This window comes from Nyctereutes procyonoides, unplaced genomic scaffold (genome assembly GCF_905146905.1).
Source record: "Nyctereutes procyonoides isolate TBG_1078 unplaced genomic scaffold, NYPRO_anot_genome, whole genome shotgun sequence".
Taxonomy (NCBI): domain Eukaryota; kingdom Metazoa; phylum Chordata; class Mammalia; order Carnivora; family Canidae; genus Nyctereutes; species Nyctereutes procyonoides.
Window position 1 is genome coordinate 7,873,431 of NW_026575130.1, and position 13,022 is coordinate 7,886,452.

The 13,022-nt window shown below is 36.0% G+C and overlaps 1 protein-coding gene across 1 annotated transcript in view; it reads right to left on the bottom strand.

Annotated features, from left to right (window-relative positions):
- Positions 1 to 13,022, bottom strand: part of ENPEP (glutamyl aminopeptidase) — an 85,580-nt gene that overhangs the window by 36,563 nt on the left and 35,995 nt on the right. The window contains exons 7-10 of the mRNA XM_055342471.1: positions 12,518 to 12,652; positions 10,655 to 10,720; positions 5,700 to 5,765; positions 5,422 to 5,573 (exon numbers count right to left, since the gene is read on the bottom strand). Coding sequence (XP_055198446.1) covers positions 5,422 to 5,573; positions 5,700 to 5,765; positions 10,655 to 10,720; positions 12,518 to 12,652 — 419 coding nt within the window. The remainder of the gene's footprint in view (positions 1 to 5,421; positions 5,574 to 5,699; positions 5,766 to 10,654; positions 10,721 to 12,517; positions 12,653 to 13,022) is intronic.

Here is a 13,022-nt window from a genome sequence, read left to right on the forward strand (position 1 = left end):
TTTAAAAAATGCAATCCCACTGTTTAAAAACAGTGCTGGGTATGTCTTTGACTTAACAAATCAGGGGATACATATTATAGGAGGCAACAATTACTATGAAGCTTTTCTAGTGGAAGTTTGTTTCTCCAGAGAGAAATATTTTTAATTTTAATATCCAAAGGCAGTATTCATCCAGTCCAATTCCCTGCATCTCATTTATTTAATGAGAAATTTTAGCTCAACCCAATCTTGTCAACATCTGCCACCCCCTCTGGCCCATGACCACTCTCCTAGGGCAGACCCCATTCTCTGCATCATCTCTCACATGAGTCACTCACTGCAATTATCATACTAACTGGTCCTCCTGCTTCCACACTGCCCTCTGTTCTGACTTATTCTACATTCTTATAATGTAGCCAGAGGGAAACTTTGAAAAATGTAAAGGTGACCCGCCAATTCTCTCTCCTTGAAGTCCTCAAATTTTATACTGTTGTTCAAAATCTTTAACATGGTGTTCATGCCTGGCACCTGCCTCCTCTCTCACCACTGTGCCTGGTGCCTCTCTCTGCTGTTCAGTTTCTCTGAGCCAGACTGCCTGTGTTCAAATCAAAGTTCCATCACATATACTCTGTGTAACCTTGAATAAGTTATTTAATCATCTTCAGTTATTTCTGTTTTCCTACCTGTTATAAAAAATGCTCTAAAGTGCTAAAAGTAGCACCAGCTACTTAGTAAATGCTCAATAAGTGTTCCATATGACATGAGTAATGCTACTTTTTAAACACTGGGGCCTTCATATATGTTGTAGTTTCTGTTTTGAACATCCCCCCATATCAATCTACTCAGGTTAAATATCACTTCCTTAGGAAAATCTTCCGTGGCCCTCCCTACTCAAGCACACCTGCTGACTCACCTGTTAATCCAGACTCAGTGTACCAATGGGCACATATGACAGGAGAGAGTAATTACTGTGAAACTCCCCAGTGAAATTTAAAGTTTTAATATCTATTAAATAGCAGTATTAAATTTGGCCAATCTTAATTTGCCAAAACATAAAACAATAACTATAAAAGATCCATGTTATAGCTATTCTGGGACACCTTTGTCACACCCTATAATTCTCCTTCCTCATGTTACCTTAATTGCTAACGAATAATTGATCTTGTAATGATGTATACATAAGTAACTATAAAATAAGATCATTGAGACTATCAAAAAGGAGATAAAGAGGTCAAAGGACCTTTTCAGTGAAAATTGGGCAGTGGAGATTAGAGATCATTAGAGTAGAGATTAGAGATCAAGTGGCAGTGGACACAAATGTCTCTCTACCAAACCAACTATTCAGAAGTTGAAAGAAGAGACAATACAAATGGGCATGGGTGATGGGTGTTAGTTGAATCTATTGTGGTGGCCATTTCACGATAGACATAAATCACAACATCATGTTGTATGCTTTAAACTTATATATGACATTTGTCAATTATTTTTCAATGAAACTGGGAAAAAATTGGCAAGGGTGAAAATGAAAGGAAATCTAGACAACCAGTTCTGTACACACTATGGTTGTTTGCATTTACCCAGGATCCTGTCTAGGAGGGGACACATCTGGGTAATCGGGACTGAGACGATATCCCCCAAAGTGGTATGTGGCCAGCCCTATACCAGAGGTCCTGAGATCCTGATTTCTTTCTCTTCTCTTGGCAGCCATTGGCACCCCAGAAATGTATACAAAAATAACTAGTCATACAGAAATGGATATAATATTAAGAATTTTTCCCATCACTCAACACATGTTCGTGGGGAGCCTGGTGCTAAACCATTTGTAGAGGACCTGCTTCTGGGTTGGGGTTTTGTATGTAGCAGAGCAGCTCCCTCGCTATGATCTATTGAAAGCCCTCGACACAAGGGTTTGTAAAAATAATAATAATAATAAAAAAAACAGAAAAATAAAAATAAAGATTTTTTTGTATAAGTTGTATTCATACAAGTGTGATAAGTATGACATTTCATCAGCTTTTACAGTATTTCAAATGTTTTAAAAAATCTGGCACATTAGAGAGAAGTGACATATTTATAATTTTAACTGAAATTCTAAGGATATCATAACCCAGTAGTCATGTTTAAATTGCCTAGAAAAGTATGAGTTTGTAAAGTTAAAGGTTTGATTCTCAGTATGCTGAAAATGCCCAAGAAATCTGATATGCTCTATGAATTTTAATTTGTTAAATTCATAAAAACATATAGGAAGTTTTTTTAAATTCAATTTATAAATCTATGTCTTTAGCTGTTTGTAAAGCTAAAATTATAAATGGGGTTTAATAAAATTTTAAATAGTGATGTCCAGAAGTTTCTTATAAGAGATACTAGTGACAGAATTTTATTGATCAAATTTATAATTGCTGTTTAAATATTCAGGAGATTTTTATTTGTGCAATTTATACAAAGACACCTCTTCATCAAAAACCAGAAGGACTGCCATTGAAAAGCCAGTCTCCTTTTCCACCCTTCCCGCCCCTCTTTTGGAAGCATCTCCTTTTAAAAAATGCTTCTGGGTTTAATTCTTCTGATGGCTAAATCTATAGCTCTAAATAGTTCCTTTTTTTTTTCTGATAGTATTTGTTAGCTCATAAATGAGAGAGGGTGACTGAGTTTATTTATACTACTTTCTCTTCCATTTCCCCATTAACAGTCAAAATTTAAGAAAGTAAAATTATTATTGGATTTCTATAGGTTATATTGTTCTTTTCAATCTATACTCATGCTGCCATTTCCTGTTTCATAAATTTTAGTATTGCTACTCTCTCCTAACTGTAAAATAGGAGATTTTATCCCTATTTTACAGTGAGGAGAAACTGTAGGATATCCTAGGGAGTGCTGGTAAATAACTGGCTCTTGGGGGTGGTGGAACAGAATACAGTATTTGCTGGTTTCCATTAACTCACAATATAATCAATTTCAAGCTACCAGCATGATGGCACTGAGCTGGGATTAGGGTCAGCACCAGCACACCACTGAATTAGTAGCCCAGCGCTCTTCTAGCTCTCCTCCCTCTCCCACCTCCTTTCTTTTGCCAGCTTTTTTATTTTCCTGTTACAATGTTAAGACCATTTATAGTTACAACCTTCTCTGCTACTGTAACAAAATTTTTATGCTATTATTTATCCTTGGTTATAAAAGTTAAAAGTCAATAAGTAACATTTATGAAATCATACTGTTGTATACATGTTGTTGGCCAAGAAGTGTGTTGGAGTTACATTTCCTTCTCTATAGGCTGATTTCATGGCCCCCCTGAGTCACTTAAATAAAAATTTACCCTAACACTCTAACATAAGGGTCAAATGCATTCCTTTTTCTTGTGTTTATCAATGGCATAAAATTATACCACCTGTTTATATTTTTGGATCACAATTTTTACATACAGCCTTGATTTTGTCTAATTTTCCTCTTTAGAGTTGACCTAACTGATGTGCCTTCATCAGCTCCTCAGGTTTCTCCATTCTCTAAATCATACTTGCTTTTTCCTGGCCATCACCTAGCCGAGGCAGTTTTCCTGCCCTTAGGCATGGGATCATGAGCCCCCTGGGTCCCGAATGGCCAGCCTTTCCTTTGATGGCTTTCCTTGTTGGATGCACTGTTTCCAAGATCCACATCTTTTTATTATTATTATTATTCATATTTTTTCTCTCTAGTAACTTTCTTTTTTTTTTCTTTAAGATTTTATTTATTTATTCATGAGAGACACAGAGGGAGGTAGAGACATAGGCAGAAGGAGAAGCAGGCTCCCTGCGGGGAGCCCAATGCAAGACTTGATCCCAGGACTTGCTCCCAGGACCCCGGGATCACGCCCTGAGCCAAAGGCAGCCGCTCAACCACTGAGCCACCCAGGCGCCCCGCCCCTAGTAACTTTCTAAGAAGCACATGTGGAAAGCATTTTCTAGGCTGCATATCTGAAAATGTCTCTGTTCTTTTGCATTTGGTTCAGTTCAGGTAGAAAACTGGAGGTTGAAAATATTTTTTTGCTTCAACCATTTTTAGATGACTGTTTCATTCATGAGGATATAGCTAGGTATATATCTTTTTTCCTTTTTGGTACTGTGTACTCAGTGGGGCTTTTAAATCAGAATCCTTGTGTCCTTTATTATTTCTTTGATATAACTTACCCCTCAAGTTTCTGTTTTCTTTTTTGAGAGACATCTATTAGTTGGGTGCTGGATGTTCCGTATTTGTCTTCCCTTCCATATTTGTCATCTCTGTGTGTTTGCCTCATAACTTGAGATAATCCCCCAAATTTATTTCTACTTGGTCTAATAATTCTTTGACAACCAAAAATTTAATCTTCCGGAGCAATGCTATATTCTAAGTTTGTCTTTTCAAAGACATTCTGCTTTTAGTTAACGGGTGTTAAAAGCTTCTTTGATCTCTGAATGTATTTCATAAATTTATTTTCTATTTCCTCAACTATGTTTCTTATAGAGACAGCCTTTTTGTTTGTTCAAGTGGGATTTTATCTTCTATGCTTTTAGACTTTTTTATATGTCTGGTGATCTTAATGGTCCACCCATATTTCAGAAAAAAGGACTATATTATTTTTGGTATCTTGTATGTAATCCCTCTGCTGTTGAGAGGGAGGTATGTTTTTGAAACGGGCTTTTCCTCTGACCAGGAAGTCTGACTGGCACCTCTAGCCCGTCCATCCCGCAAATGCCATAAGGAGGAAAGCTTTACTCTGGGCATCCTAACCAAATGGAAATCCTTAGCTCTCCTCTACCGTTTCAGTCAATTTATTTGGTGGGAGGAGGGGAGGGAGATGCTTGGATTTTTGCCTTGGGTCATTGCCAGACTTCTGGCAGATTCTGAGAGCTCTGAACAGAGGAAAGGATGGCAGCAGATGAAGGGAAAATGGAATGGAGGCGTGGCTGACTGGCACAATTGTCCTGAGTCCGGACTTCAAATTAATTGCCCAATTTTCAGCCTCACTTCTCATTCCTGCACTCCATTCTTCATGCTGACAGTAAGCCCAGAGCTTGCCTAGGGATAGGGAAGATGTTTCCACCTCTACAGCAAGTCCCTTTTTTATTGGCTGCATCGTTCTAAGTTTCCTTGTTTTCTACCAATATTTCTCCTCTGGCTTTTCTCCTAGAATTCTAGGATGCATATAGCCCTCCTCTTTGTTTTCTTTCCTTTATGAGTTTATTCCTTTTAGCACTTTTATTCTTTTATTCAGTGATTTCTGGGAAGAACAGGACTTGGATGCATGTGGTCAGTCCACCATTTTGAACCTGGAGACCATGGAGCTATCTTTGAATGCTTTTGTTTCCCTAAAGATACTGTGTTTTTATATTTTCACCCATCAGTCATGTACTGAAGAGCAAGATCCAAGCAAATGGCCAGTATTTCCAACAAATTTCTGCCTTTCTCTTGAAATGCATTATAGATACTTACCCAAGAGGTGAATATGGCTCAGAAAGATTAGCTCTTGAGTCCAATAGAAAGCGTTTCTGTGTGATATTCTTCCTATCTTTCACATTAAGTACAGGATAACCCATCTGTTTGGTCCATGTATCCATTACTTCTTTCACTGGAAGATTACTTGCCTGATATTTAAAAAACATTAACAGTAATTAATAAATTAGGGGAATAAAAGGGTAGAACAGTCAGATAAAGAAATGACAAATCATTTGTTAATCAGACAAAGAAATACTTCAGGATATACTCATTACCTCTTCAAGTGCTCCCCAAAAATCTTCAGTTTTTGCATTCTTAAATTTGTATCTTTCCAAGTAAATCTGTATGTGAAAGATAACAAGCATTTTAGAAGTCAACATTTGCTTTTCTCATACTTCCACAACATCATTCTAACGTATAATATGGCAAATGTACCTATAATAAAATAAAATTATATACCACATGTAAAACATTCTGTAACCTATAAAAACATTGTACAAATTATTTATAAAGCACAAAAATATTTTCCTTATTAATGATATAACTTGTTCTTTTTAATAGTCTAATGGAATTGTGGACAGGAGAGGAAAAGTTCAATTTTTTCAGGACTAGAAATATAAGATATTTAAGGGCAGTCAGGTGTTCAGCTGTCAATAGTCCATAACATTTGTGATCCAGTATAAGGAGAGATCCATAATTCTATGATCTTTACTTAGTGGTGTTAATTTAGCACTATTGCTACATCCCCTACTTTCATTTATAGTGCTATTTTCTCATTTCAGACACTAGATGACCCCATCACACATGAGTGATAGAGGCAATATCCAAAGATAGAACAGGTGAGTTTGGCTCTAAGACAGGGCTCAGCAAACTTTTTCTATAAAAGGCTATATTGTAGAGATTTTAAGTTTTGCGGGTTATGTATTACCTGTAGCATCTACTGAACTCTGCCTCTGTAGCACAAAAGTATCCATAGGTAACATGTAAATGAATGACCATGGCGGTCTAATAAAACATTATTTATGCACTCTGATATTTGAATTTCATGTAACTCTCATTGTCATGAAATATTCTTTTGATTTTAAACCATTCAAAATTGTAAAAAGTGATTTTGTTTGGGGACCTTACAAAAATGGGCAGTGGGCCAGATTTGGCCTGCAGGTAGCAGTTAGTAGACACCTGTTTTATGATGTTTTTTGAATAATAAGAATGATGATAATGGTCATGATCATGGATAAATTGGGTAGATTATTCACTTTATATTTTTTAAGATTTTATTTATTTATTCATGAGAGACACACAGAGAGAGGCAGAGACATAGACAGAAGGAGAAGCAGACTTCTCACAGAGAGATCAATGTGGGACTTGATCTCCAGACCTGGGATCATGCCCTGAGCCGAAGGCAGACAGTCAACCACTGAGCCACCCAGGTGTCCCAAATTATTCACTTTAAAGAGTGTCTTCACTCTTCAGTTATTTTTAAGATATGAATTTTTTAACTAGAAGCCTCTCTCTTTTGGCAATTCTGTTCACAAAATTGCGAGTTTTCTCCTACTCTCATAATTGTGATTCTCCAGGAAACCATCTGAAGTTCCTGCTGTATCATGCCTCTGATGCTGTCAAGAGTTGTCCCATTCAAAATATGGACATCTTTAATAGAAACAGAACCTTCTTCAGTGTTCCTTGAATTTCAAAGAAAATAACCAGTAGATGACTTTGCACTTGACATTTTTGCTCTAAGTTGCTATAATTTTCAGGAGGCACTGTGCCTAAGTCACATTATCTTCTAAATTCCTTTCTTCTCAGGCATAGAGAGATAAAACAATATTATCACTACTGTCCCAAGAAGTCTAAATGAGGATTGAGAACAGTTTGGAATGCTACCTTCATTTTTGTTCTTTTGATGAGTTCACTGCTCAGCACTACCACTGGAGGGCAGGCAGAGGAAGGGAGAAGAAATGAAAGGCAAGTATTTGATCATCAATTTTAGGTATTTGTTCCAGAGCTTTGCACAAATCATTCATTCTAAATAAAATAATGAGATATTTGGAATAGTAATAATTAATTGTAACTATAGCTACCTGTTAATGACAATTTCTAGTGAGTCATAGCTTCTTAAAATTAATTTAGAGGAGTTTATTTGTATATTCACAATGCCTTGAGCTTAGAATGTGCAATCTCAGAACTAGAAGTGATTTTAAACACTATCTAACACAACTCTCACACTTTTAGGGGTATAGGAAACCGGTGCCTAGAGAGGTGAAGATAGGTGAAGAGAGTTTCCTGCAGTGACCTTGAAAGAATTCTGACTCCTGGACCAGTTTGTGCGGGTTTCAGTGGTGTTGATATTATTGTTTCTTAAACTGCAGTTTTTTGCTTCTCCTGAACTGCAGGCTATATAGTCATTTATATAAACAGTATATTAAAAGACATAAATTTTATTTTTTCTAGATTAGTGCACTTCTGAATAGTCTATATGAAGAAATTTCTTTCTTCACCTTGAATAATCACAATGCAGTCATTCCACTCAAAATTTTATGATGAGCTAGGTGCCCCAATAATAGTTCATTAGCTGGTATTGGTGTGGTAAGGATAAAAGGAAAGGAGCACTGTTTCTGTGACTAGTATCCCAAGAAGGGAAAGGCCATATTCCAGCTGAGCCGTTCCTGTCCTATTAGTGATACTGCTGATACTAGGAGAAAAAGAAAGGATGGATATGTTGCTCAGCTTGATTTCATGACCATATGCTGTTACAAACGCCCCATTATCTATAATGATTTTTTTCTTATGCACAAGCATATCCTTAAAGATTTTCCAGGTGATGATTTTGCTCTTATTTTCCCACACTGTGCACCTACTTTGTTATCTCGGATGGGGTTTGGAGGAGTGTGATGAGCATGAAAGAGAACAGACAGCTGACCACCCCCAGATTTCATGCCACACCAGGTTAGCTAATGAAGAGTAACTTTGGACAGAAAATTAGTATTTGCAAGGAAAAATTCTGAACAGTATCAGATTGTGGGATTTACGGGCAGCAATCATAGTGTGATAACTCAAGAAGAGATACTATTTGGATACTTGAGTGAAATAAAGGAATGTTCCAATTTGTTGGAGAGCTATTGAGTGTCGCCTATACCGATCATATACTATTTTCAGATATTAGCTAGTGTTTGAAGATTGTAGGGAAAAGTGAATGTTTTAGTAGGGTTTTTTTTGTAAATTTATTCTATAGCACTATGATGAGGCATGAAAAAATTAATACCTATTCATTCTAGTTCAGTTTCTAGCTCCATCTATAGTCACAGGGTGGATGAAGACAGTTTTCACCTGAGAAATATTAGTTTTAGACAAGACAGCCTTTTTAATTAATTATACCATAGATATTTGGGTTAAAGGAAATATGAAGAGTATTACTGAATTATTAGATTAGCTATTTACTTTTAAAGATTCTTTTGGTACAGCTCTAGAAGTTACTATAAAAATCACTTAATTTGAAGTCAGCTTTGAAGATTACAAGAATGCATTACTGATCAGTTTAATTTAGATAAAAACTATGCAAATGGAATTTTAACTTAATTTTTAAAAAGGAATTGTCTTGCTTTTTTCTATATTTCATACTACTTATTATAGACTGTTGATTCACTCAAGAAGCATTTTTTGGATTGCCTAACATGTGGAATGCATTCTACTAGGTACCAGAGGAGACACAAAGATATAGAAGACAGCATTCCTCCCTAGAGGTGCTCACAGTGAGAGAAGACAGGATGAAATGTGAGTTTGAAGCTGACGGGAAAGTTACAAGATGTTCTCATGTACACATAGTACACATAAGAACATGCACATAGCTTTTCCCATTATATTAAGTGTCCACACAGAATATTTTTTTAATGGACCAAAGGAGTAAAATGTACTGATGTACTACCTGAATATTCCCCAAGTTCTGGTCCTATTTCTTTAGTAGTCACTTAGGACTTTTAGCACTGCGTATAAGGGGAGATCTCATTTTGGGAAAGCATAGAAAGCACTACATGGCACATAAGAAGACTTGGTGGTAGTGAGAGCTGAAGGCATGGTGAGCAGGCATTGTCCTGGGGAATTACATCCAGAAGAAGTACTGGCACTCTTTGGGAAAGCTAGCAGGGTGCAGCTCTGATCTGCTGTCTGCTTTCTGGACTGGCCACCAGCACCACCACTCTGCTGAACTACCTGGGCATTGCAGTAGGGAGGATGGAAATGAACGGGAAAAAGTAGGAAGACAACTCCATCTCAAGGCTGGAATAGGGGCAACCTGCACACAGGACAGTTGCAGGGACAGATTGTAGCAAAATTGATAATATAAAATCCTAAGAGGATTGGCTTAGGTTTTGCTAGAAAAATACAAATGAAACTGAAATATCTACCGGCGTAAAAAGCTTAAGCGGGATGTGCGAAATGCTTTCGAAAATTTATTGTCATTTCTGTTTCCAAAAGGAAGCAGGCCATCTTTATTCAGTGACTCCATCATAATAGGAATGTGTATATATGCCATTTTTAAAAACAAGGAAAAAGTCCTTTTTTAACTGTAAGGGAAGACTTAGAGATACATATACGTTTTTATATCGTGTTGCTATGGACTGAATTGCATTCCCTGAAATTCATACATTGAAGCTCTAATCTCTGATGTGATGGTGTTTGCAGATGAGGCCTCTGGGAGGTATTTAGGTTTAGATGAAGTCAGGAGGGTCAGATCCTCACGACAGGACCAATGTCCATCTGATAAGAGGCACCAGAGAGCTCTCTCTCTTGCTCTGCCATGCGAGGATACAGCAAAGAGACAACCATCTACAAGCCAGGGAGACAGCCCTCTTTAAGACACAAATCTGTGGCTCCTTGGTCATAAACTTCTCAGTTCCCAGAACTGTGAGAAAGTAAATTTCCATTGTTTAAATGACCTGATCGATTGTATTTATTATAGCAGAGTGAGCTAATACACATATAAATGGTATCCAAAATAATTAAGGATGCCATTCAACTTCTTCATGAGATTTCTGTTAAATGGTAATTACAGATACAGTATAGGCACTTAGTTGGACGTGAAGTCACCTCTTTCTGTTTTGGTATTTAATCTATTCCTGAGTAAGGAGAGAAAAAGTAAAAAGGGAGCCATCCTTAATCAATCACATATTGACATTCATCAGCCGCATATCAGTGTAGCTTATGTTTAATACTATTAAAAAGTAATAAATCATACCTGGCATCCTTTCTGAAATTTCTCTGGTGTTATCCAGTCTTCAAGCATCCTCAGAATGGAAACTCCCTATGGTGGAAAAGAATGACAAATTGAACTACTAAAGGACAGGCAGGAAACACACACCAGTGATCACTATTGTGAAGAGTATTTCATGATCATATTTGTGAGATTATGTCTTCTAGATGACTCCACTAAATTACCTGGCTTTAGCTTTACAGTATTAGGATAAAAATGCCATTTGGCACAGCCCCTGTATCTGCTTCTAAAGGAATTAAAGAGTAAAGAGAAAAAATTGATAAAGTGGCCATCATTTTATTGATTTGGGGTTTAAATAATTACTGCACTTCACCAAATGAACCAGCAGATGGGGCTTTTCTAATGAAAGAAGAAGGTTAGAAATACTTTTAAATTAAAACTATTTTTGGGAGATATAAGGAAAGTAATTCCATGATAAAATTCTGCTTACTTCTAAAATATATTTCAATACTCTAAAAAGATTACATTTAGTGGAAATAGATAGTTGAGGAGTTATCTGGTCAAATAGTTTAATATAGTTAGATGTATCACTTAGGCATACAATCATCTTCGAAAGTAGTTTATCTCATTTGGTTTTATTTTGTCTGAAGGATCTGATGAATACCTCTGCTCTCTACTCTCTCTGCACATGTTATAAGATTAATACTAAAATTCACTATTTATGCATTTTTAAATCAATTTTCAGGTGACTTGCCAGAAAACATGTATCTTCTCATTTAAGTTAGCAATTTTTACTGTCATTTAAATATAAATTATTTTTGTACCTAGTGGAAGACTTAAGGCTTAGAACATTCATTTATTTCTGACATAATGTCTTAAATCCATAGAATATTCAGGACTCAGAAACTGGTTTAATAAAATATAAATATCTCCACATGAGATATTAGAACATACTATAAGTAGATTAGAAATGTTAAGATGTCCATTTTAACAGAAAAAAAAAGGATCATTGGTGATGTGAAAGAAAAATGAATAAAGGAAGCCTAAAAAGATGCCATGGAAATAATGACAGGGAAAGCCAAAACTATGACACTATAACTTTGAAATAGTAATATATAGAAGGTTTTTTTCACTCAAGCCATTTTATCTAGTATTCATTTTAATAGTTATAATATATTGTTTTATCAGAATAAAAAATGCATTTGTTTGCAGTGGCTTTTGAGCAATTTAGCATAGTGGGTAAACCATGAGCAGCAAAAGGGAAATGACTAAATTATACTGCATGCAGTCATGAATACGTTTGGAGGAGGAGCTATAGGAAACACTGTAGGAGAAATGGGTCACTGTAGATTTATAGTAGCTTTGCAAAACATGTTAATGAACAAAAATCCCCCATCTACTACATGCTAATAAAGTCATCTTTATATCTTGTATAAAAATTCATAAAAGTCATTCCTTCAAACTGAGTTGGGTTTAAATTCTTCCTGGCTTCTCTAAAAGATTCCATTAGGAAAGATATCCACATATATGGCATTTCTCAAACACCATATAGCAGAAAAAAAAAAAGATATGCTGTCTTTTAAAAAAATCAAATAAAATAATTTTGAATTTGAAGCTTAAAGTATAAATGTTCCAGTAGAATGAGAGAGGCTATAAACAAAAGCGAAAGGAGAAATTTTTTAAAAACTGATTCAAAATCCTGTGACAATGACCAGCATTGATCAGTTTGACTAAAAAGTACAAACTATTGAATATTCAACACCCAGAATAAGCTCTACACTGTTTCCTAAAGTCCATTAGCATAGTCTCACCAGTCTTTCCATTTTTAGTGTTTACTGAAACTCATTAAGCAGGAAGATGTTCACAACAATGTCATATTTTCCCTACCTTGCTATAGGATATTCCATCAAAAACAGATGTTATTTCAGCAGGAGTTGCCACAGTGACAACAATTGGGTGTGAAGATATCAAAGAATCATCTTCTTGTACAGGTAATACATCTTCAAGTAACATCTGGTCTCTCTGAAATGACAAGAGGAACCAAAAAAAGACACCACTTCCTTTATACCGGTTCATATTTCAGAATATCATTTATATAACCCTGGGGGGGGGAATAAATATAAATGACTCAAATTACTTAAGACAAGGACTAGGTATTCACATTAATCATATTTTTCATTGATTGATCTATACAGGTTCCATGCCCTTCTTCTATTATAATTCCTTTGATTTTACCCCCATATGACAGGCCATGAAGACACAAGCATCTGTAAATTCTGTTTCTGCTACTTCATGTGACTTTCAGACATGTATCAAACTCTTCAAGCCCTATTTCCATATCTGTGCAATGGGAATAATATCACCTTACAGATTTGTTCACAGAATTAAGTGA